The sequence below is a fragment of the Tachysurus vachellii genome, chromosome 20, assembly GCF_030014155.1.
Source record: "Tachysurus vachellii isolate PV-2020 chromosome 20, HZAU_Pvac_v1, whole genome shotgun sequence".
NCBI classification, from domain to species: domain Eukaryota; kingdom Metazoa; phylum Chordata; class Actinopteri; order Siluriformes; family Bagridae; genus Tachysurus; species Tachysurus vachellii.
The window spans coordinates 5,462,278-5,487,500 of NC_083479.1; the positions used below are offsets into that span (position 1 = coordinate 5,462,278).

The 25,223-nt window shown below is 39.2% G+C and overlaps 1 protein-coding gene across 2 annotated transcripts in view; it reads left to right on the forward strand.

Moving 5' to 3' along the window:
- The window catches only part of LOC132863255 (cAMP-specific 3',5'-cyclic phosphodiesterase 4D-like), a 156,482-nt gene that overhangs the window by 9,139 nt on the left and 122,120 nt on the right, over positions 1 to 25,223 (forward strand). For both annotated transcript variants that reach the window (XM_060895972.1, XM_060895970.1), the window contains exon 3: positions 15,608 to 15,828. In XM_060895972.1, the coding sequence (XP_060751955.1) occupies positions 15,608 to 15,828 (221 nt within the window). The remainder of the gene's footprint in view (positions 1 to 15,607; positions 15,829 to 25,223) is intronic.

Here is a 25,223-nt window from a genome sequence, read left to right on the forward strand (position 1 = left end):
AGTGCCAACCCATCGCAGGGCAGCATTAAAGGACCTCTAAATTATTATTGTTTACATTATATGTAGGTACTGACTCTAAGGAGTAAAATTAAAAAAAACACTTAAACACACGTAAAAAAAAAAAGCTTTATTTAAGTGCTTTATTTAGCTCCTCTTAACTTGGGGTTAACTTACTTAAGGGGTTTTGAGAATCTTGTTCTGCGATGTCCGCTACATGTCCGCTACACTCAACACATTTACTGGAAGGGTGTTTGGAGACTCCACATGGGATGGAACCATTAAACCCGGGAGAACTGAAGAACGTGCATGGTGATGAACAAGTAGCAGCAGCCTACCTACAGTATGGCATACCATGGTGTTGTTGCTCACTGCCCTGTAGTCCAGTCTCTGTTTATACATTGGAACCCTTACATCTTTCCTCTGGGACAGAGGAACCGTTGGCCTGTGGATCGGATGGCTCGAGTAGTACCACAGTGCTCATACTGGGCACAACAAGAAAACTTCCATGGTTTCAGAAGCTTCTAATTAATGGTATACTGTACAAGGCATGTACACTAAGCCTGTATAGTAGGTTTTTACTTTCATCAGTGTTTACTGGCATAAAAGGTTGCAGTCCTGCTCTTGATCCATCATATTAGCTAGAGTGCATGCCACAGAGCATTTGAGGAAAGTCAAATCCTCCTTTAAATTCTTGATAAAATCCATTTTGCCATTTTGATGGCGGCTGTCAAGGATAGTTTAAAGCCTGTCTGTGGGGCATGCATGTTGACCGAGGCTGAACCAGACACTACTGATGCTGGAATTGAGCATGACTATGAATATTACATTTGATGCTCTACAAGGGTCTGGTGTAGGCGGCAGTAAAGACTTGCCATAATATAACACGGCTTGATTATAGTGTGTTGCAGAATGTTCTCCCTGTGCCTGTATGGGTTTCTTCCGGGTTCTCCGTTTACCTCCCACTCCTCAAAATATGCAAGTAGGTAGATTTGCTAGGATAAATTCTCCCTAAGCATGTATATTGCACAGTGATGTATTATCCCTGCCTCATTCCTAGGTTTCCCAGGATAGCTTCCGGATCCACCGTTCCACTGATTAGGGTAAATTGGTAACCGAATGTGAATGAGTCAGCGTGTAAGCGAGCTTGACAGTGAAACCGTAAGGAAATTTTATTGATGATGTGACGAGAATGATGACTTCTGTAGTACTCTACTGGGGTTACACCATGTTTTCTCTGCATACCAAACACGGTAAACAGAGAAATCATACTGTACTCCTGTTAGTGGAAGTAATGATAGAGGGCCAAAATGAACATTGGATGGAAATATTAAGGAACATAATGCAATGTTTGGGCAATGTTTATGGTAATATATTCTGTCATTAAAAGATTTTGTAATTAAGTATGTGAAATGTAATTTCTGAAAGATTAGGGGACGGTCACGTTGCAGATTGCTTATTGTAAATGCAGAAGTTTGTGTCCACGAGCAACAATCACGACTCATTAGCGAGCTTGAAGCTGTTGTGTCTGCTTTGCTTGATTGTTTTCATCGCACTCATTTTGTGCTTAACATTTGCTTTGTTGAACGCATCGAGCATTAAAGCAGCTCACCATTACTTTTTTCTAATTAGCTGTGTTCTCTCACGTCTCTGTTAAAAGCCTTTCTGCATTTCCGGTGTGTTTCTCTAAATGAAAAGGCCAAAGCCTGATGTTTTCAGATGCAGCATGAATGCCTTGATAATGTAGGTAATATCAAAGGGAAGTTTTATTGCATCTGTCTGTCAGCTTTTCCCATTCATATAATCCGATCTAGAATCACATAATTGCCGGCGAAAGCATCTCGCGATTGTGTGCTATTTAAACAGATGTATGCGAATGCTAACTGAAGATAAAGTCTACAGGATGATAGTCAATTTTGTAAGCATACAAAGTTACTAAGAATACTGTAAGAAATAAAAAAACGTGTTGTGTAAAAATAAGACGATGATGGTGAAGATCTTAACGAAGAACAAGAAGTTTATTCCAGCATAGCAGTGACAAAATACATGACGTACTTTGGGTTCTTCGGAGTCAATAAGAACCCAGAGCAAATCCTGCTCAAGCATTTTATACTGTTTTCCTCTTTGTAGTTTAAATGAGGTTCTGCTTTGAATGTGGTGTATTGAGCGTAAGAACTGAGTGTCTCCCAAATGGCTGGGTCACAACTTGTTATTTAGCCAGATGTCTTTAAATGTTAATCACGTTCACGTATACCTTGTCTTGTTATTGTTACAATTGTTATCAGTCAAATAGTCCCTTTAAGTGACGTGACATACGGCTAAGTATGGTGACCCATACTCAGAATTTGTTCTCTGCGTTTAACCCATCCAAAGTGCACACACACAGCAGTGAACACACACACACCGTGAACACACACCCGGAGCAGTGGGCAGCCATTTTTATGCTGCGGCGCCCAGGCAGCAGTTGGGTGGATTTTTGTGCCTTGGTCAAGGGCACCTCAGTCGTGTCCGGCCCGAGACTCGAACCCCCAAACTTAGGGTTAGGAGTCAGACTCCCTAACCATTAGGCCACGACTTCCCCAGGGTTTTCGCATATCCCAGGTTATGGGGTCGGAGCGCAGGGTCAAGCCATAGGACGGCACCCCTGGAGCAGGTGAGGTTGAGGACCTCGCTCAAGGACCCAACGTTGATGCCTCAGCAGCTTGTGGACTCGAACCCCAACCTTCTGATCAGGATCCCAGCGCCTTCACCGCTGGACCATCACGTCCTCAAACGTCCTTTAAATGGTCATCGCGGTCACCGCGGTCACGCAGACCTTGGCTTGGTATTGTTACAGTTATCAACCAAATGGTCACTTTAAATTGTAATCGCAGTCACCTTTGTTCGTGGTGATGCTTAATGTCCTGCTGCCCTTCCCATATTTATAATTGAATCAACTTTATATGTTTAAGAGTCCTAAACGTATTACCTTATGATACTTAAACCTTTTTAGGAATGAGCTCCTTTAGATGTCTACAGTACCTTGGAGTGGAATTTGATTGCAATTTCTGTAATTTCTTACAATACTTTGTATGCACAATTTTTCTACCACAGTATATCATCCATTAATGGAAACTGGTCTCCAGAGGACAATGTATTATTACTAACCAGGTATTATTTGAGAGATTGTCTGTGATTGTTCAGCAGCTTGGTATAAATCACAGAGAATTACATGGGTGGATTTAGGCAACTGTACTACTATCGATTTCCCTAATCAGTGGTTCTGGTCCATCAAAGGTCCAGTTTTTGGGAAGTGTCAGTTTTTTTTATTTTATTTTTATTTAATTTCCAATTATAGAGGATACCCCATATACCAAGGGATCTCGCAGCTAGTGGGATTTTGCAGCTAGTGACCCACTTTCTGAAATTTTCTGAAGCCAGTCTCACACAGACCTTCTCAGTATGTCTTTATTTTAGGAACAATTCATTAATACGTCCATTATTCAGATTTGTTCAGTAATATTCTGCCTATTCATTGAAGCCATGGTATTTTTTTACTCCTGAATGTTCCATAGACAAACCACAGTTTGTGAGTCCCACAGCATTTACAATTGATCTCAGCACAGAGGTCTGGCTATGTTTTATGGACCACTTGGGGTTTCTGGACCTCATTTCGAAAACCATTACCATCTGCAATCAAATTCTGTGAAATGTTCCTGTGATTGAAGAATGAGTGGATGGAATGGTCATTTCTATGCACACTCACAGCCTCTTGAATCCTATCTAACTGCTGTAAAGCGTTCTCCGGAGTGAATGTACTGGTGACATTCATCCACCAGTGATTCTTTACTGATACTTGGCCAAGTTTTTTGAGAGTGGCCATATGGAGGCGTACCTCTGGGCAAAATTGGCAGTGTATCAGATGGCAAAGAACGGTGTGTTTGCTGTAGGGTGTTTATTAAGTGAAGGAATGCATCCTCTCTTTGGTTTATAAAATATAACAGCACACCAGAGGGCATGCACTGTAGTAGAGCATGCTCTAGGCATTTGGAAGCTGTGCTTTTATGACTACACACGTTTAGAGTCGGGGCATGCATTTCAATTTCAACACAAATGTGCCTGGTGGATTTCACCACCATGGCCTATAGACAAGATCAACGCCCAGCCCCTATAATGACATGCCACTCTACTGCCCCTTTTCCGCCAAAAAGAACCGAGTGCTGGTTCAGAGCTAGTTCCTCTGGTGAACCTTCTAAGAACCGGTTTGCCTTTCCACCGGCTAAAGAGCCGTCACAGAGCCGAGTCAGACGTCACTGTATACGTGTCACGTGTCCCAGCGACGTTATCGCAGCAGCGGCAAACACAAACACATCAACAATGGCGGATGTTGCTTTATTGTTACTGCTCATGGCTTTGTGAACCTACATTAGCATCCAAATGCACGAATCCAACGTGTACATGCAGCTCCATGTATTTTGTATAAACGGAGGTTGTAATCGAGAAAGTACATAACATTATTTTATCATTAACACAGAAAAAAGGTAGCCTTAGCATGTAGCTACCTACTATAATGTGTGCTTAAAGTAAAAAGTATTAAACATTAGTATACTTAAGGTACATTATCAAATGCGCTAACAGTAGCCCCGCCCACAGCCCCTAACACAAGCGGTTCTTAAGTCTAGACCAGCAACGTTTTGGTGCTACTTAAGAACCACTTTTCCTGGTTCAGAGCCGGTGCTTTGGGTGTCGAAACAGAAACTGAACAGAACTGGTTCTAAATTAGGCTCTGGCTCCGAACCAGCACTCAAACTGCCTCGGTGGAAAAGGGGCATACGAGGATTGAGGGGTCTGCTAATTCAGGAAGTCTACTTTAGAGCTCCACATGCTACAGGGTTCACATTGCCGCCTTCCGGTGGTATAAATGTGGTATTCATCTCCAAAAATCTTTCCAGTTAGTCCTAAGATGTATTGGTTTGTTGTCATAGTGGCATACCTTAACCAGGAGATTCCCAATAACCCTGAAGGTTAAGGTGGGTAAATAAATATTATACTGTACATCTTAAGTGTGAAGAACCAGTTTGCTTTGTGCAAAACAACCTCCAGGAGGTCCTAACCGCTTTGGATTTATCCTCTCGCCATCTTGACTGACTTATGTTGGTTTCCTTTGGATCTAGTGAAAACCAAATAAAAAAAACAACAACAACAGAATATCGAACACCAAAGAGCACACGAAGATGCCTTTAAACAATATTCAGATGAAGGGAGATGTATATGCTGAAACTGACACTACTAGCTTTGCCCAGGAGACCACTAGTTTAGTAAAGGAGGTAGCTGTAGTGCTCATCAAATGACACTTAATGGAAGAAGGGCCTTTTGACCTCATTTCAGGTATGCCTGTGCAATTACTTCTTTTACTCTGGTGCTTCCCAAAGCACTCAAACAGCTGGCAACCACACCTATATAGTACTTGAGAACTCTCACTGGACACAGGGCTGGCCTGGGTACATTCTCAACTGCAAAAGCATCAAGGGTGATAGATTTTTTTTTTAATATGCAGTGGCACCAGTTCTTCTGGGTTCAGCTGTAGCGTCCGCCTCTCAAACAGACATTACCTGCTGACTAACGGCACATCACCGTTCATAGTGATGGCCAGCAAATAACACAATCTTAAGAATAACGTACAAGCTTGCCGTGGTTGGTGTAAATGCAGCTAGTGTTTTCAGACCAAACCAGTATGTGAGAACCTTTAGGTGTTCATTGTAGGCAAATTTTATTTTTGTATTTCAAGGTTGTTGTTATGCTGATACTGAGTCTCATTTTCAAATTATTAAGGAAGCCTTTGAGGGCTAACAGGGAAACATTCCCAGTCTAACTACAGCTACTAACATGCTAGATAGATTTAGACTATTTAGAGTATATTAGCAGCATGTGACTACTACTGAGCGCATTTCTTGACTGCATCCGTAGTGTAGATGGCTTTGTCTTGCATAGAATACAGTACGTGTCAGGCTTCATGTCACTGAACTGCACAGTCAAGTGAAACTACTTTATGTAAGATCAGAAGCTTTGACTGCCTTGGGGCACTATTTGATCATCCCATCTGTCTATATAACACTGCATACAGTGTCTAGCTGCTGATCTTTTGTTATCAGGCTCCAGTAGTGCAGATGGGAAGTCCAGCCCAGCATCAGAGTTAGATTTTCATATTTGATGCTCAGAGCTTCACTACATCATGCAGTTTAAGCGTAGTCACTACCTTGGAGGTTTTTCTTCTCAGTGATATTTGCTTCCTGGATAGATTCTTGCATAGAATAGCCCGGCCCTGTTTAAAAGTCCTTAAACAGGGGAATGAATAATATTGATATATTCGCAGTCCATTTTTTTTTTTTTAGAACCATTACAAGCCACAGTAATGAGCTGTAATCACTTTACCAGTTTAGGTTACCGAACAATAAGTAAATACACTGAAAATGAGAAGGAAATCTAATCTTTTATTGAAACTTGATTGACATTTATTAAAAAAAGTAAAAAAAAAATAAACATTTTTAACTAAATTGGTGGGAGGCACGGTGGCTTAGTGGTTAGCACGTTCGCCTCACACCTCCAGGGTCGGGGTTCGATTCCCGCCTCCACCTTGTGTGTGTGGAGTTTGCATGTTCTCCCCGTGCCTCGGGGGTTTCCTCCGGGTACTCCGGTTTCCTCCCCCGGTCCAAAGACATGCATGGTAGGTTGATTGGCATCTCTGGAAAATTGTCCCTAGTGTGTGAATGAGAGTGTGTGTGTGCCCTGCGATGGGTTGGCACTCCGTCCAGGGTGTATCCTGCCTTGATGCCCGATGACGCCTGAGATAGGCACAGGCTCCCCGTGACCCGGGGTAGTTCGGATAAGCGGTAGAAGATGAATGAATGAATGAACTAAATTGGTTTGCCTGCTTTTTTCCTGCATGTTCTTTGTGCAACCTATGAGTCATAGGAAGGTTAGATTCTGACTGCTCTTATCAATATAATAGATTGTGGACTCTCCTCTTCAGTTATACTCACCTATTCAGTCAAGTATAGGTCAGAGTGATTGCCTTGCAAAAAAGATTACCTTTGTGTATATTGGACCGTTTCTATGTGGGTATGGATGAAACGGTTGTGCTGGAAGATCCAACAATGACCCAGTGTAGCTTCTTGTCAGAGGAAGCTCACGTTTTTTGATTCAGTGTAAACCATGGGACACCTTTCAGATAATTTGTTGGAGAAAAAGGTGGAATCTAAAGATTTGGAATATTGGGTTGGAGTATCTAGATTTGGAGTAGGCTTCAAGTCTCCAACTGTGAGCCTTCCTTTGTAAATTAGATCACAGTTGGTGGTGCCTCTATAGCCATACAGGAAGGAGGAAAATAGACTTGTGTCCTCTTGATGAATGACTCATAACTAAGTCATATATAAATAATGAAACAGAAAACCACAGATAGCCCCTTAAGTTCCAAACAGTCAAATGAATGTAAAATGTGAAATATTAATGGGAACAGGCTTCCTATGCGTATGAATAAAATGTGAAATGTCTTCCAGATATTCTTGATAATTTATAATTGTTCTAATATAATTTCTGTAATATAATTTATTTATATATATATATAATTCATATAATTCCTGTGACTTCATCCGAAATGCCACAGAGATGATTTGCATTGCTAAATAAATGTATAAATAAAATAACTTGCATGTGCTTTTACCTTTGGTCTGCTGTGGTCTCTGTGAAAGGATGACGTGGAAAGGATCAGTGGCACCGTCTCCATTCTCTGGCAGATGCTGAAAAAAAAAAAAAAGACGTGTCTAGCCATCGAATTCATGATTCCATAATATTTCAGAACGAGCTGTATTTTCACCCTCTGTTTGAACACAACGGGTCACTTGGTAACGTGTGTTAGGTCTTTAAAGTTCACAGTGGTACACAGGCCGGGGTGCAGGTGGTAGTGACTGACTTTTTTGTCTGTGGAGTCGGTTACAAACTGGACAACTCTTTGTCTTGGGTTGGCCAGTAGGGATATATACCAGCAGGCAAATGTGGTTTAGCATGGGTCTGCACTGGTAGGGAGGTGTTTGGTATCTGGAGGGTTAATAACCACCAGCGCACCTGAGCCCTGTTCATTTGCGTACACGAGAGTGTGTTGCCGCAAACGGGTGAGCTCGAAAGATGTACTGTGATTTGTTTTGAAAGCCCTGAATGGTGTGCTGCAATGATTTTTACAACGCCTAGTCGTCGATTAGTTTGCACTTGGCATCCCGTATGTCGAATTCCGACTCCAATGTTTTGATGTACTGTAATGTTTGTGGACACCCATTTGTGGCCTTCCTTAAACTGTTGGCAAAAATTTGGAAGCCCACAATCACCGGTCACCTTTTTTTTTCCCTTTTCTGGGAAGATTTTCTACATGATTTCGAAGTGTCTCTGGGAATTTATGCCAACCCAGTCAAAAATGATCATTAGCGATGTCGGGGACGTATATCATGCGAGGAGGCCTGACAAGTGATCAGTGTTCCAGTTCATCTTGAAGGTTTTCAGTAAAGTTAAGGTTGCCTCGTTTTCAAGGACCTTGCTTTGAGCACAGGGGCACAATTATACAGGAGCACGAAAAGGCCTTCCCTGAAATGTTGCCACAGATTAGGAGCAGTCAGTTGTCTAAAATGTCTGTCTATGCTGTAGCATTAACATTACCCTTTATTGGCACTAAGAAGCCTAGACCAAACCGTGAAAAATGTGGCCAGATAATTGTTCCTACACAAAACATTACTAGCACCGTGCATTCTGGAAGGTTGCATTAACTTGCCATCTGCCAAACCCATTTCATAAACCTTCTGACACATAGTTATTGTGCTAAGGATTTAAGAGGATAGACAATGTTTATGCGCTACATCCTCCAGCTCTTTGGGAGTTTGCACGGTCTAGCACTTTATGACTGAGCTGTTTAAACCGCGCAGTCATAATTCCTATTTAGACAGCGTTAGTTTTAGACTGTAAACTGGATTATGCTGCTATTTGTAGGTCCTACTCTGAGTTTATCTGCTGTTTTTCAATGAACTCAAGGCTATGTGGGACACTGAAGTCCGGACAGAAGCTCTGCAAACTAAGCAGCTGTTTCCGCTGGGTTTTTATCTGTAGAAATAAATTTTAACCACTGCTATATAGTGTACATGGTGTCATCTTTGCAAACTATTAAAAATAGTTTTTTGTAATCATAAAATGATGGAAAACTATATCTGTCTGTACATTTTATTTTGCTTTCATGTAACTTTGTCCACATCTAAACATCTACAGATACAGACTGTAGCCTCACTGTATATATTACATACATACATATATAAATATATATGTTTTATTTACGTACTTTTCAGCTGCTCTGGAAATGATTTCTCATTTTCTCACTGACTTGCAGTGTAAAGAACAAACCAATACTTCTGTGTCCCTAAGGAGAAATAACACCGTTACATATCTGAGGGAGGCGACAAGCGCAGCCTATTTAAGAGCTCCCATAAATTCGACTTAGCTGAATCTGCCAGTTCGAATGACCCCAGCTAAAGTATCAATAATCACCACTAGGGCAGCAGGTGCAGCATTACTTTCATTCTCCTCTTTAATTATGTCTTATCACTTATTCATACACCTGTGAGTGTGTATATATGTGTGTATATGTGTGTGTGTGTGAGTTTATGCTTCATGATTCAAAACCAAATTATGTGCATCATTGCATGCATAACAATAATTCTATCTAGATTATCACCACAAGGAATTGGACATTAATACATTTATCAGGTGACTTCTTAATGTTTCTTATCCAATTCTAACATTTTTTTTTATATATATATATAAAACAATAGGATTTTGGACTAATAAATGAGCTATTTCTGGACAGTGGATATTAAGGTGTTTTATAAAAGAAACTGATTTCCTTTTGCAAATCTATAATAGGCACAAATCAGCTTTCCGTAGCAGGGAAACTTCTCCTAAATCGATCGGAGGCGAAGGCATTCGTCTGCATCTGTCGTTAAAGGAACCTGGTACGGCAGAGCTATGTTCTAACATTGAGCCACAGAGAGTTTGTTAATGAATAGTGTTGTCAAGTACAAATGGTCAAAGGAGAGATTGAGTAAACAGAGATTGAGGGAATGAATTAAAAAAGTATATGGTAGAGGGGTCTTGCAGCAAGTTTTTATTTTTTTGCCCTTGCTCATGTCTGTGACTACATGATTAAAAGCTTTAGACTAGTGATAAATGATGAAAAGATTTATAGTGACCGCAAGGGACAATTTTACATGATAAAACATTGTAGGTTAAAGCATGAGCTCACCAACCTGGTGAAAGCAAACCTCTCAGGCTCATTCATTCCCGACAAAGCTTAAAGAAACTCCCGGCTTTTCTGAAAGCACTTGAAACCCTTCTATCTCTAATTGTGTGTGTTTGTACATCCCTAGCTATCTGGTGTTGATGGAATTTCAGTCTTGCTATTACATCGAAGGTTTCTATAGGGGAAACTTTTTGTGTAAAAGGCATCTGCTAGGTGAATAAAAGATGTGTTAGACATTAAATAATGAATTAAACACATCAATGTAGTTATACATGGGGAAATATATCAGCAAGGTGACAAATACATGAAACCTAGTATTTAACGCTGTGCTTATTTATACACAGCATGTTTGGCGTGACCCGGTGGAACATCTGAGTGATCCGGTGCTAAAGACGAGACCAATTATTTACATGCACCTTCTGTTCGCTGTATACATTACTGGTATCTTATTTAAATGTTTATTTATTTTTTTTTTATTTTCAAGGCTAGATGTAAGAATGTTTTTACTGATACTGTGGTTGAACGGCTTGTTCGAAGAACTCTGACATGAATGCTTTTTACATTAGCTAAAAAGGATGAAATGGGGGGTGGGGGGGAGGGGAGGAGGAGGAAGGAAATGGCATAAAAACAAAGCACTAGAAATACCAGTCCACAAAACCTACCGCTTGTCTTTACAGTCTGTATGGATCAGAAAACAGAATCACATGTCGGTCATGTAGGTTGTACATAATAGTTGTTATATCTTGCACACATGGGAATATGGGAACATGGGAACCTAATCCTAAAATGAGGCGTGAAAAACTCAGCATCGTTTTTCTCCTATACGCTATATGGCCAAACGTATGTGGACACCTGACCATACATGTTTATGTAGTTCTTAAAACACAACCTGATTTGAAGCAGAACTTTGATTTCATTCTTGGTTCTTATTCCAATCCTGCCAGTCACACCTGAATCTATTGAAAGTCGGGCTTCTGATTAAACAGATGAAATCAGGTGTGACTTCTGCACGATTGGGATAAAATCTGCACCCACAAACTTACCTTTGCGGATAAGATCGGACGCTTTTGCTCTAGAATTGATTTGCATACTGTAGCATGCTGCACAGAGCCCTGACTTCAACCCCACTGGGATGAACTGGAACGATGACAACGAGCCAGGCCTCCTTGCATGACATCACTGCATCACATCATTATTCATGTGGCTGAATTGCGCAAATCCACAGATTTGCATGCAGCACCATGGTCCAATATGAACTCTACAAAGGGACGTCCACATACTTTTGGTCATATAGTCCACATTGTGAGCTGCAGTAATACATCCATTTGAAAGAAGCCTCAGGAAACATTTCTTATTAAAAAATCAATGTGGTCTAGTGCCGTGGTTCTCGAAATAGGTTCCAGGAACCCCCAAGGATGTGTGGAGCCTTGCCAGGGGTGTGTCATTTATTATTATTGTTATTATAATTATTTGGTTACAGTCTTTCAAATCACAGCCCACCATTATCAAAGTTATTGTATGTTTTTTTTTTTACTGTTCTCTTATAATTTGGTGCAAGTTCAAGGCAAAGCCTGCTTATGTAAAACAAACTGGGTCTACTGACAGAACATGAGGCACAGTTTCATACAGCTTTACTGTATAACTGTAGACTGCAGGATTCACAAAGACTAAATGGTTAAGAAGCAAGTAAATGATTTTTGATGATGATATATATATATATATATATATATATATATATATATATATATATATACATATATATATATAATCAAAAATACAAACTCATTTATATATTATATATATATATATATATTATACATTATGTATTAAATGTGTTTGTATTTATCCCCAATGATCAAGTCTAAGGTGACTCAGGCGGCAGTGGCAAGGAAATCTAATATGAATCTTGAAGTTTGTATTATATTAATCTTTATATCATTCTATATAATAACCTTTGCTTCTATGTTTATGTTCTGTAAAGCTGCTTTGAGATGTCAATTGTAAAAAGCGCTATACAAATAAATTTGAATTTTACATTCAGAGCATGTATACAATTACATTGTATATATATATATATATATATATATATATATATATATATATATATATATATATATATACACACTCACTGGCCACTTTATTAGGTACACCTTACTAGTACCGGTGTGGTCTTCTGCTGCTGTAGCCCATCCGCCTCAAGGTTCGACGTGTTGTGTGTTCAGAGATGCTCTTCTGCATGTTACTGTTGCCTTTCTATCAGCTTGAACCAGTCTGGCCATTCTCCTCTGACCTCTGGCATCAACAAGGCATTTGCGCCCACAGAACTGCCGCTCACTGGATATTTTCTCTTTTTCGGACCATTCTCTGTAAAGCCTAGAGATGGTAGTGAGTGAAAATCCCAGTAGATCAGCGGTTTCTGAAATACTCAGACCAGCCCGTCTGGCACCAACAACTATGCCACGTTCAAAGCCACTTAAATCACCTTTCTTCCCCATTCTGACGCTCGGTTTGAACTGCAGCAGATCGTCTTGACCATGTCTACATGCCTAAATGCATTGAGTTGGTGCCATGTGATTGGCTGGTTAGAAATTTGCGTTAATGAGCAGTTGGGCAGGTGTACCTAATAAAGTGGCCGTGAGTGTGTGTATATATATATATATATATATATATATATATATATATATATATATATATATATATATATATATATATACTACAATTATTTTTGTTATTATTCCAGTGTATTTTGTTGATCTTTCTGTGATTATCTTTATTAGGCAGTTCTATGAAATGGTCTTTAACCATAGACAATAAATAAAGCAGCTCCAAAAAAAGAAGTACAAAAGATGACATACCAAATGCTTAATGGAAATGTATGACAAGTTGCGTAGCTAAAAATTTAGGTAGCAGATATGTTTTCTGATCCAAAAAATGTTGTTTTCATTTTGTTTTCATTTCTGCAGTAGCAACTCTATTTCATATTTCATCTAAATATAACTTTAAAGCAGCCAACATTAGAATGGTGATAACATCACGCTGTCTTTTTTGTCTTAAATAACAAAAAAAAACAAGCCATTTTTTATTATTAGGTTGTATCTATGTCATATGTGTGTCCCGATAGCAACTAATTGACTGACTGATGGTACATATATCACAATCTGAAGAGTGCAACTATGTGATGTATGAAACTATTTTACCAAGTGTTATATTTACCATCAAGTTCTTTCACTCCTGTAAGGTCACTGTGTATACACCGTGCAGCATTATTGCCATCTATAATATTCTATCTAAAAATAACAGACTAAGGCAGAAGGTAGAAAGTACAAGCACTTCAGCTCACTTCAGCTCAGCCATGAGCAGTGTTCTAGTGACAGTGTTCTGACAGACAGTGTTTTCTACAGACTGTATTCAAGGCTAGAGGACTAGACCTGCGTGTCTCGTCTGAGATGTCTGCCTACAGTAGTTAGTGCCTACTGAGTGTCTATCCAGAATAGTGGTACTGCCACGTATGGATCTGTATACAGTAACAGATGCAGGTCACAAATGCAGGAGGTTCTTCTTTATTAGCAAAGGCAAAACTATGGCTAAGCTACTACAATACAAACCAAAGGCAGGAAATGGCACAAAAATCTGATAAACGGTAGGTTCGACGACGTCGTGGACACGGGAACGTTACATTTCACAAAGACTATGACACACACACGCACACACACACACACACACACACACACACACACACACAGGTTTAAATTTGAACAAAAACAACAGCGGTACTGAAAACAGGTGCGTTTAATAAGGACACCGAAAATGTCATGACGGGGTCGGAGACAGTACACAAATCAAAACAAAAGACACATGGCAAAGCAAATAAACAAAGAACAAGGTGGAACATAAACAGAACACGTGCGGAGATGAAGTCGTGCCGTGATGCTACAGTAGTCAAGGATTCATTACAGTTATCAACAGAATCATCGTATGAGGTTCACGCAACGTCTGCTGATGTTATGAATGTTGCTGGGGGATTTCTGATCATTAACTGGAATTAATGAGGAAAACATGGTGTACTCAAGCTTTGTCAAAGCACCACTGAAATTCTCAGTCATTACGCTTGTGGTGGAAAAAAGATTTCAATTATTTAAACTTGCCTCACTTTTCCCTAATCAAACACTGAATCTTGTACTATCTACGTATTATACAGTATGACACCACTACCAGCTGACTGTGCTTCCATCCCTTTCATTTTTTTCCTTCAGTGTGGTCACATGACCACATTTTATGTTCCCTGGGTGTGATCGTGTGCGCAGACTACAAATGACCCCCTCAGTGCATTATGTCCCTAAGCTTTCAAAGCATGACTAAATCTCATCATATAAATAATGAATTGTGCATTAGTGACTCTTTGCAAAATGGAAAGCAAGATGATACCATTGCAAAGTAACTGACTTTTTTTTTTTTTTTTTGGTAAATTTTGTGCATAATGATTGATGAAACACGCAATTAGACAAGGCACAAAGCCTAAACGCTCGATTAGGACAGGAAAGCCTGTCGACTCTGAAAACTTGTACGCTCTGGACTTCACACGTGCTATTAGTTTTTCTATTTGACTGTACCATAACGAGATGAAATTTTCAGATGTTCAGCACAGCGAATTGGTTAACCTGCTCTCGAGCAGCCTCACCTCGTCTCTCTGCAACATTAAACCGGCCCTGTGGGAGCCAGTCTGAGAAATCTACTGCACAAACATCAGTGTCCCTCATGGCACATGATCTAGAAAAAGTAAACGCAATGTAGGCCTACTAAATCCTCAAATTATGTGGCAGTCATGCACTTGAGAAGCTGAATAAAATTGCATATCAGCGCGCAGCACTGTCCTACTTCTTTTCTGCCACCTGAGCTTCTGTTTGTAAAGTGGTACGAGCTAGATTTGATGTGGAGTATCTGCAGTTATAAGTGCTCTATGCATAATGAAATAGCCAATATCAGACGTATGTCAGCATTGGCTTGTAGCATTGGATCCCTTGAGATTGTTGCTTTTCAGTGAAGCAAAACAAATTCTATGGGTTCTCGGCCATGAAAAGATGCTGAGAAACAGGTTTTTACCGAAGCAACTAATCCCCTGTTTGATTTAATTCGACCTAGTTTGAACCTTTCATGCGGTGGTAGAAGGGGTAAAAATAGCTCTGGTGTCATTCCTGCATAAAGCAAATTAAGCTTAGAGATCTGCTCCTCATGTATTATATGAAACGTAAAGCAATGCCAATATGTGTGTGTGTGTGTGTGTGCGTGTGCTTTTTGTACCAGGTATGCAATAATTCCATGGAATCCTCAGAAGCCGAGGATAATCAAGACCCAGAGCGCTTTCAGGTACGCAGGCGATCCAGCAGAACCCTGCAGCTACCTCCTCTGGCCTTCCGGCAAGCCGAGCAGTTTTTCTGGAAGGAGTCTGAGCAAATATCTCGACCTGCCACGCTGGCTCTGAGCATGCCTCCTCTGATCGCCATCACCTTGGCTGATTCCAACAGGTCAGAAACACGAATCGCATCACAGCTCTGAATTATGTCACACTGGTATTACTTGTATTACTAGTATTACGTTCTTCAGCTTCTTCTTAAAGCGCAGGGAAAAGACAAATCACAAAAACAGACGTCACGTTTTGGTTTATACGTACCAAGCGTACTTGCATGACACATTTTTATTATTAAAACTTAATAGCACAAGAAACATTATTGAGTAACCAATTCATTTACTGTCAGTTAAAGGCTTAAGCTCAGTTTCTGAATCTTTGGCAACACAAAAAAATGCTCAAAGTATTCTGGCTTTCTGTCCAGTATAAGGTTCCACTTTTGAAATACATCTTTATATTCTATTTGGAAATTGCGACTTCATTTTTTTTTACTATTATTATTATTATTAAAATAATTAAATTAATTAATTAAAATGATTATTTATTATTATTATTATTATTATTATTTTTTTTTTTTTGTAAAAACCCCAAATTGCAGGAGGATTGAAAGTAAGAACTCCAATAACGTCTACATTCTAGAGAAAAAAAAAATAAAATCCAGATAAAATAATAACTTGTAATGTATGGATGGATTATTGGAGGATTGTTGATTGAAATAAGTTTGTTCATTTTTATCCTAAAATAAAGCAGACTGTCTGTAAAGGTAAGATACTTTATTGTCATTGTCTACAATCTAACAAAATATAATACTACAGCTCTCGGCCTTGAGGACATTTAAACACAATACTCCTGAGATCGGAGCTTCAATTAAGAAGTACACAGAGTAGGAAAATATATGCAAGATTGCAGATAAGTCTTATGTCTTGATTATTAAAATGTGCATTGAAAACTATAGTGTAAATACATTAAATGGTTCTTTATCTTTATGATGAAGGTTTTTTTTTTTTGGCTACTGTAAATGTAGGAAGATGCTGCAACATGGTACCACCTGGTACTGGATGATGGTATACGTAAACAAGTAAATGAGCTCAGTATTGATCCTACTGTTGTACAGGAAGGCATTAAACCATAGTCTTTCATTGCTTAGGAGCCTTTACGGTACGTTCATTTAATATAACGTCCTCTGTCATACCTGTATGGTGCGTTTTTAAATAATTCCAGCTACGATATGAGCTCTAAGTTAAAGGACCAGGTTTGTCACCCTATTCTGAGAATGACTCATTCCTGCAAACATCAAAGAATTTAATTTGCATAAAATGAAACAAGCAGCCTTTCTCAATCTACCTCTTTTGAGCTTTCACCTTGATCGCTCTTTGTAACAACTGATCCCTGAACTGGGTCACTGTGGCTTGATTAGTCTGTAATGGCTCTGAAAAGCTGCGAACCATATTCCATTTTTTTCATTACCATACCCTTTCTGAACAATATTGTGCTGTAGAATCCCACACACACACACACACACACACACACACATCTTCAGCATTCACATGCAGACACTCTGTCATTCTAGCGCTCTTTCTGTCTGAAGCTTTCACTAGTTCTCTTATTCACCGTGTGCTTTTGCATAGAAGACATGACAGAATGAAACCCTACCGCTGACAGTCAGCATCCTCTTGCAGCTATTTGCTGAAAAGCTCTTTTATTCCTTTCTAACAAATTGTTTCGGCAGTATTTACGCCTGTACTCTGCCAAAGACATTCTGAGGTGTCTTATCAATTGATTAGAATGTTTTACTAACCTTCTTCAGGTTTGAACTGTTTTTAGGAGCGCGCACATACACAAGCTTATATTGAGCCACTTATCTTGGACCGCACCACAATTCATGATTGTTAGAACTGTATTTTTAAGGCTGAATCTAGTTAGTACGGACTTTTGCCATCATAGAGTCAAGCTTGGAAGTTTGTAGCAGTTTGCATGACGTTTATTTGTATAGCGCTTTTAACAATTAAATGTGTTTGTGTTTATCCCCATTGAGAAAGCCTGAGGTGACCGATGTGAGGAAAAACTCCCTTGGATTGTAAAGGAAGAAACCTTGAGAGGAGACAGACTCATATGGGAACCCATCCTCATTTGGGTGACACTGAAGGGCTGAAGGGTGCGATTCTAAATATGCGATAAATCGATATACAGTCCGATGAATGTTGTATTGCACGAATGCTGCAGCGTAACGTCAAAGGTTTTTGCTCGGCTTCAAACAACTGCAATCGGATTGAATTCCTTTTGACGCTGGAATGGAGGGGAAAGAAGAACGCCATTCGTCAATAAGATATTCTGTCAACTTCAGTTGTCAGTTGTCACTCATCCGTACTTTTTTTTTTAAATCACTGTGTTCTCTTGTTTCATCTCAGCTATATGCTGATATGCTGACAGGGAAGATTTAGGATCATTCCCAATGTAGTTCATCTGACCTATAATTGTGCTAACGACACACACGCTTGTGCCAAATCTCTGATTTCATTAAAGCACTGGCTTGCTCCGGTCCATAGTGACGCTGTAAAACACATCAGTATTGCATACACATCACAAATTGGCATGACATTATACAATCAATTCGACCCTGAATTGCTGTCATTAGAGTTGCTCTTTGGTACCTGCTTTATTCTATTGCTTGTAGCTTGAAAGAAATAATACAAGAATCAATAAATTCATGGTATAAAGGCAGATGGACGAACACAGTGTAGGGTTTCACAACCAGAATATAAGTGTGCATCAGGGACCTGGATCCCACGAGAACCCAACAAATAAGTGGTTTTACTTTCATGTACTGTATGTAGGAGTCGGAGTGTGGGAGTCGGAGACATGATTTGCTCGCAGGACAAATTAAGACCATGTTCATTGACTTAGGAGTGTATTGGGTATTCACACTGCACTGCTTTAAAAGATTAGTGCATTCCTTCATTTATTTATTCATTCACTCATTTTTATATTGTGTTCAGATACAAATAAAAATTATGAGAGTGGGTGGGATTGATAAAGCTTTCTCCAGGAGTGGGCTACAGTACCTAGACCTTGGCTCACATAATGAACATCCATTTTGCTGCATCTAATTGAACCATAGTATGGATTGATAATCCCTGAAAAGCACATAGCTTCTAGTATGGCTCCTCTTACGGTTTCTTCCTCTCTGTTGTCTCAGGGAATTATTCCATGCCTCTGTCGCCTCTGGCTTTGTTCATTAGGAATCAGAATCTAAATCTACATTGAGATGTTCGGCCCAAAATGACTAATTGTTATAAGTCCGAATAATTGAAAGAAAATAAAGAAAATAACATTGAGAATTCAGTCAAATACAAGGTTTCATTTTTAGTAAAGCACGTGGGCTTGATGGATTTAATTAAGCAAATGAGCTTGCATAACTCAATTTCACTGATTGTGATTGAGTGACACTAGAACAAAATGAGATGACTTGTGATTACCATTAATAGATTAGCCTGAGTATTGGACAGGGGGTGGGTGTTTTGGTGTGTTTGGTGAGTCACATTTTCCATATTTAATTAACTTCATGTTGTAATAAGCATGTTATGTTACATCAGAAGCTTTTATGGAAGAAGGAGAAGTGCCATAAGGACCTTGCCCATGGGCTGGGGCTTAAAGCCCTGACAACTAAATTGGCACATTAGCCTTTGAGCCACCACTGTTCAATAATTATAAACATACATAGATCATAACTGGTACATCCAGAATATACTACATGTTTTTAAATCTTTGTGTTTTGCGTTGTTGGACACATGTATACCCCATGTAGCACATTCAAGGATTACTTATATTTCCAGCACATATTTAACTAAGAAATATCAAAATTGCTTACAGCTGGTTAATCTGTAATGCTGTAGGACTCAGGAATCATCTCCAAGTAAGACAGACAGATTATGAGGGAAATTATGATGTTTGGTGGTCTGGGCAGGAAATCGGTTGAGGACATTCCCGACAGCAACGTTGCCAAGTAACTGGCCGTATCAATTTATGATTCATTCTGTAATACAGTCGTTATTTTATTTGTACTCTGTTGAAAAACAAATGAATTGTATATAAATGATACTGACCTAAGTGTGTTGCAAATATGCTAGCAAATTTAGGAACTTAATTACGGATGTAATGTCTCAATAGTAAAAAAAAAAAATTGTGTTTATGTACTGTAGCAGTGTTTTCTGTTTCATCGTGCGGCTCTTTCAGGGTTAAAGGTGTCACATAAACTACAGTATATAGAGAAATGTTTTTAGAAACCTGACCTGTCACATTCATTAGTACATTTTGAACATACTGTTTCACATTTAGTTCCTGTTCCTGTTATAACAATGCCTGCTTTTCTGGGAAGACCTTCCACTTGATTTTATAGCGTGTCTGTGGGGATTTGTGCTCATTCACTCACCACAACATGAGTTTAACGAGGTTGGGCGCTGACGTCAGACGAGAAGGCTGGCCGTGTGCTTGGAGTTCCAATGTGTGGGACGGTCAGGTGTCCACAAACCTTTGCCTGTTTAGTGGCATTCACATAGCAAAATTTGAGCCTTAATGCCATTTATGTAGAATGAACTCATGAATTTTTTTTAGGACACTTTAAATATAGGATAATATATTCATTTTAGTGTACAGCATGTACATTGTTTTTCCTCTTATACCATAATGCTCATTTGATCATTGATTTAAACTTGTGTTTATATATATATATATATATATATATATATATATATATATATATATATATATATATATATATACACACACACACACACAAGTATATATACACACACATGTGTTTATATACAGTATATACTGTTTATATGACATGCACACACATCACTGAACATCTTTCTCACACACACCAAAGTTTCAGAAGTTGCATTCTGTCACCCTGAACGGACGGACACACACACACACACACACACACACACACACAGACACGCAAACACACAGACACACACACACACAGTGCTATAAATGATGCTAATAGTTTGTGGGTTGAACGGCAGGGTGTCGACGCGGTGTTGATGTTAAACTTATATGAAGTCATAAGGAAGCTGAAGGAGACGCGAGTGGAAACGCGAGCCGTGTTGAGCGTCAGTGGAGGCAGCAGCAGCAGCAGCATCAGCATCAGCAGCAGTCATAGCAGCAGCACTAGCAGCAGCATCAGCAGCCACTTCAATGCGCGCAGAGCAGGAGCCACAGTGCAAAGAGGTGAACGCGAGGCCGATCCGATACCGAGGGCAAAGTGAAACCGGACAGACGCGGAAATGGACCGAAGCTTCGCGGTGGATACGGGCCACCGACCGGGGCTTAAAAAATCGCGGATGTCGTGGCCGTCCTCGTTTCAGGGATTTCGACGGTAAGGAGCCGGTATTGTTGTGTGCATGTAAAAGAGGAGAGGGACGGATGGGTGTGTAGTGGCTTTGTCAGGCGCACTTTGTTTGCTCGGAGGATTGCAGGGAATCATAAAGAAAATGTTTACTGGGTCTTAAAAAAAAAACAAAAAAATCACACATGGAGGAACTTTCTCCTTCTGCTCATCAAACTGAAGCCTTGAATAGATGTTAGGGCTGTAAAGTACTGGACATGACTCCATGTCTTACACCAGTGAATATTGATGCCCTCGGACACAAGAAACACTCGGTTTTTTTTAAAGCAAAAAAAAAAAAAAAAAAAAAAACAACTTTCATTCTGTAAGATTTGAAGCACAATTTGAGTTTCCATCTCGATCTGAGTTACTTTGTGTTTTGAGTAGGTTCAGTATCGCCGTTTAACGCTTTCATGACTCGAGGGAACATGTGATCAGTGGGGTCAGTATCATGATACACACCTTTTCCTAGTTTAATAGGCAGGACACAGGACTGTCAGACTTGGGATTTCACAGCCGTGCACTGAGAGCACACAGTAAGCAGTGTGGGGACATGTAGATATACACCTGCTTTATAGGTGCCAAATATATATATATGTATATATATGTATGTATATATGCCATATATGTATATCATGGTTTGTTTGGTGCATTTTCACAGCTACTAATCAGATGAAATGTTCCCTCATCCTCCCTTGATGAATCTGTCTCAGTAATTTTATTTATTTATTTATTTGTTTATTTATTTATTAATCTACTACACAAAGTGCCATTGGATTATATATTTATTAAGAAATGGAAAACACAATGCCTAAATATTTATAACTAAACTAAATATTTTGTCAGCCTTGCTTGTTTATTGTTTTATAAATATTTTTATAAAATAATTATTTATTTATTTATTTAATCATTCATTCATTCATTCATTCATTTATTTATTTATTTTAGGGACAAATTGCTGTAAAGCAAATATACGGATGTGGACATGAACAGAAGATATTAGCTCTTTATCGACAAAGTTGTCCTATAATAATTGAGATGAATTATATTCAGCCCCCTTTATCATATATCATTTTTATTTTATATATCACATTTTTTTTTTTTAGCAAATTGTACACACAGGAGTTGCAATTTTTGGAAAACATAATGTTCGTATTAAAATTATAGAGCTGTACTTAATTCACCTGACGATCCCTTACATATTTATTTATTTATTTATTTATTTTTTAAGTTGGCCTTAATTCTCTGTTTGCTGATTATAAATCAGGGTTGTTTTTCCACCTTGAGTCGTCCTCACCGAGACTAGGCTTGCCACTTGGACACATAATTAATGCGCCAAGGTGTCTTTTTTGCCTGATGCTCTGCCTTCATTCATTTCCATGCATAGACGATATTCCTGCAAAAGTGTTTCTCTCAAGAATCTCTTTATTTATCTTCAGTAACGAGTCCTATGTAGATCTAGTCCCAATTACATCCAAGCTTCCTATTGATTCACATGTTTATTTGATGACACAACATGCCTAAGAGCCAAAATAGGTTGATTAGGTTGATGTTCTCGAATTTGCTTAGATTAGCAACGTTCCGTGTCGTCTTTTGAGCATTTGAAAATCTTTGTGTTAAAGAAGTGTTCGAACTGGTGGCAGAGAGGATCCTTTTCTGAAACTAGTTCAATCATTTCTCTTTTTTTCAAAAATTATCCACGGTCATTTCAGCCATCCTGCTGTTCTTGGCAAGAGGTCACATGATCCTACTCCATCTGTCCCGATAGAATAGAGAATATTATCCATTTTGCAGCATTATATATCCTCCACTAGAAGACACATGTTCTTTCCTAGGTATAGAGAAATCAATTACAGAAAGTATGCACACGGTCGAGCCATTATCATTGAACAGTGATGCTTGTGGTCAGTTGACTAAGTATTTCTGGGTAGTTGCAATTATTGTTCATCGTGTTTACAGCACTTAGGTTGTAATAGTCAGTAATTTATGTGAAATTAGCATTTTTTTAGTGAAGCATTGACCATGGGTACATTAACAGATTACAGTTTCAAGCACATAAATGCTTCCTCTGAACTAGAACAATTTCGTAAAAAGTCGGCAAATAACGTGTGGACTAAATTAACTGATCCATCTTAATCAGAGTTTTCCCTTATGGAACACCCTGTGGTATTGCTGATACTGGCTAATGGGTCATTGGTGGTGGAACAGGACCCTGAGGGAAATAAGGTGGAATTCCCTGCTCTACTACTGACCCATTAGTACTCACTGGAACAGGATGAGCACAGATAGAGATGGAGGAGTTGGTTCAGGAATGGTGCAGAAGCAGACTTGGATGTGGAAGGGAAAGACAATGGGAACAGGGTTGAGGTAATCTCAGAGATATGGCGGAGACAGTATGACAAATCGCTCCTAGCTTGGTGTAATGAGCCTTAGCCCGAAGACATACACAATATGGCCAAAGGTATGTGGACACCTGATCATCATGCCCATGTGCTGGCATTGCAGTTTTTCCCTTCAGTGTTAGTGTGGGTGAGGCCAGTCTTCAGTACTTGATTTCTTTCACACCAGCTTGGGTGAACCATTTCTTTATGGAGCTCACTTTATGCACATGGCAGAACATGTTTGGGGGGGAAGTTTTTTTACTCCCAGTGAAGGGAAAATAGTAAAGCTACAGCGTACTAAGACAATCGTGTCAATTGTGTGAATTTGGCAGCATTTTGGTGAAGACCCCAAATATAGGAGTGATCCACATACATTTGGCCATTTATTTGCCATTCAGTCTCATACAGCTTCATTTGGATTGTGGCACGTACTGTACAGGACAAAATCAGAGCCGGAGGCATCGGAGGAACTGGAAAGGACAAGACAGAAACATATTTCGGATCAAGGAGTAAAATCTACGGTGTAACTAGCACATCAAAATGTCACTCTAAATTGACCAATTTGCTATTTGACCCAACTTGGCAGAATAAAATACCTGTAAATCATCCTCCTATCTTGGTACTTGTTTTTTTTTCTTTCTTTCTTTTTTTTTTTTTTAAATAGAATGATATCTCTTTCACCAGCTCTGCTTCTAAGCCCACATGCTGTTAGCTACTTTATCTTCTTCAGGAAGTGAGTAAGCTAAGAGGTGCAGTCCATTCACCAGAAGTCCTGTTCACCGAGAAATGGAAGCAGGTCAACCTTGACGAAGGTTGTAAAGGGGACTAACAGGAGCGTTTATTACTGGAGGACAAATCAGGTCTCTAGTATTCTGTTCTATACACCCTAGAGTGGTGCAGATGATGTACACTTATATAATTTATTGTTACACTGTACCAGGCAAGCTCACAGTTGTATGCAAAGTTGCAGCTCTACAACCCAGGCTTTCCTGAGGCATCTTTGGTGGAGCCATGTGGGTGAAGGGCTGCAAGGGCAAAAATACAGATTTGGGCATTTTTTTGCCAGAAAAATGTACGGCGGTAAAACAGTGATACTGTAACTACAATATGTGAGTAAACACAGCAGTTGGAAATGTACTGTATGGTAATTTGATTTCTCAGTCATACTAGAAAGACAGTATAGTATAAGTGCAAGTAATGAGAGCATGAATAAGGAACAGATGTGGATGTTAATGAGGCGGTGCCAGGACAGACACGAAACAACTAAACGATCAAGCTGGTGTGTGTGTGGTTTCTCCTGTAGTGGAGATCATAGTGAATTAAAAGGAAAATCTGGGTACAAGTACAATAAAGGCAACAGTGAGAATGTCTAATTAGATATAAATAAATAAATAATCCACAGCTTCCTTTATTTCGATTTAGGCTAGAGAAAACTCATACACTATTGTGTCACTGTGCTCTCTCGTATCGATATCCATGCACAACCGTGTTGAAATGAACAGGGAACAAAAAAGAACTAATGTTCTGCTAGTGTTAAGTTTTCATCTAGTTCATTACTTTTAATGATCATATTATATCAGCTGTGGTGTAATTTCCCTGTGGAGTAAAAAGGCAATATGGTAAAAAAAAAACATATTTCTGTAATTATTTCATAAAAGTCGAGCTTTTTGTCCATGCAGTTCTTAACATGACATATTTTTGTGCTCCACATTTTGCCCTGTTAGTATTTCTCATGCATTT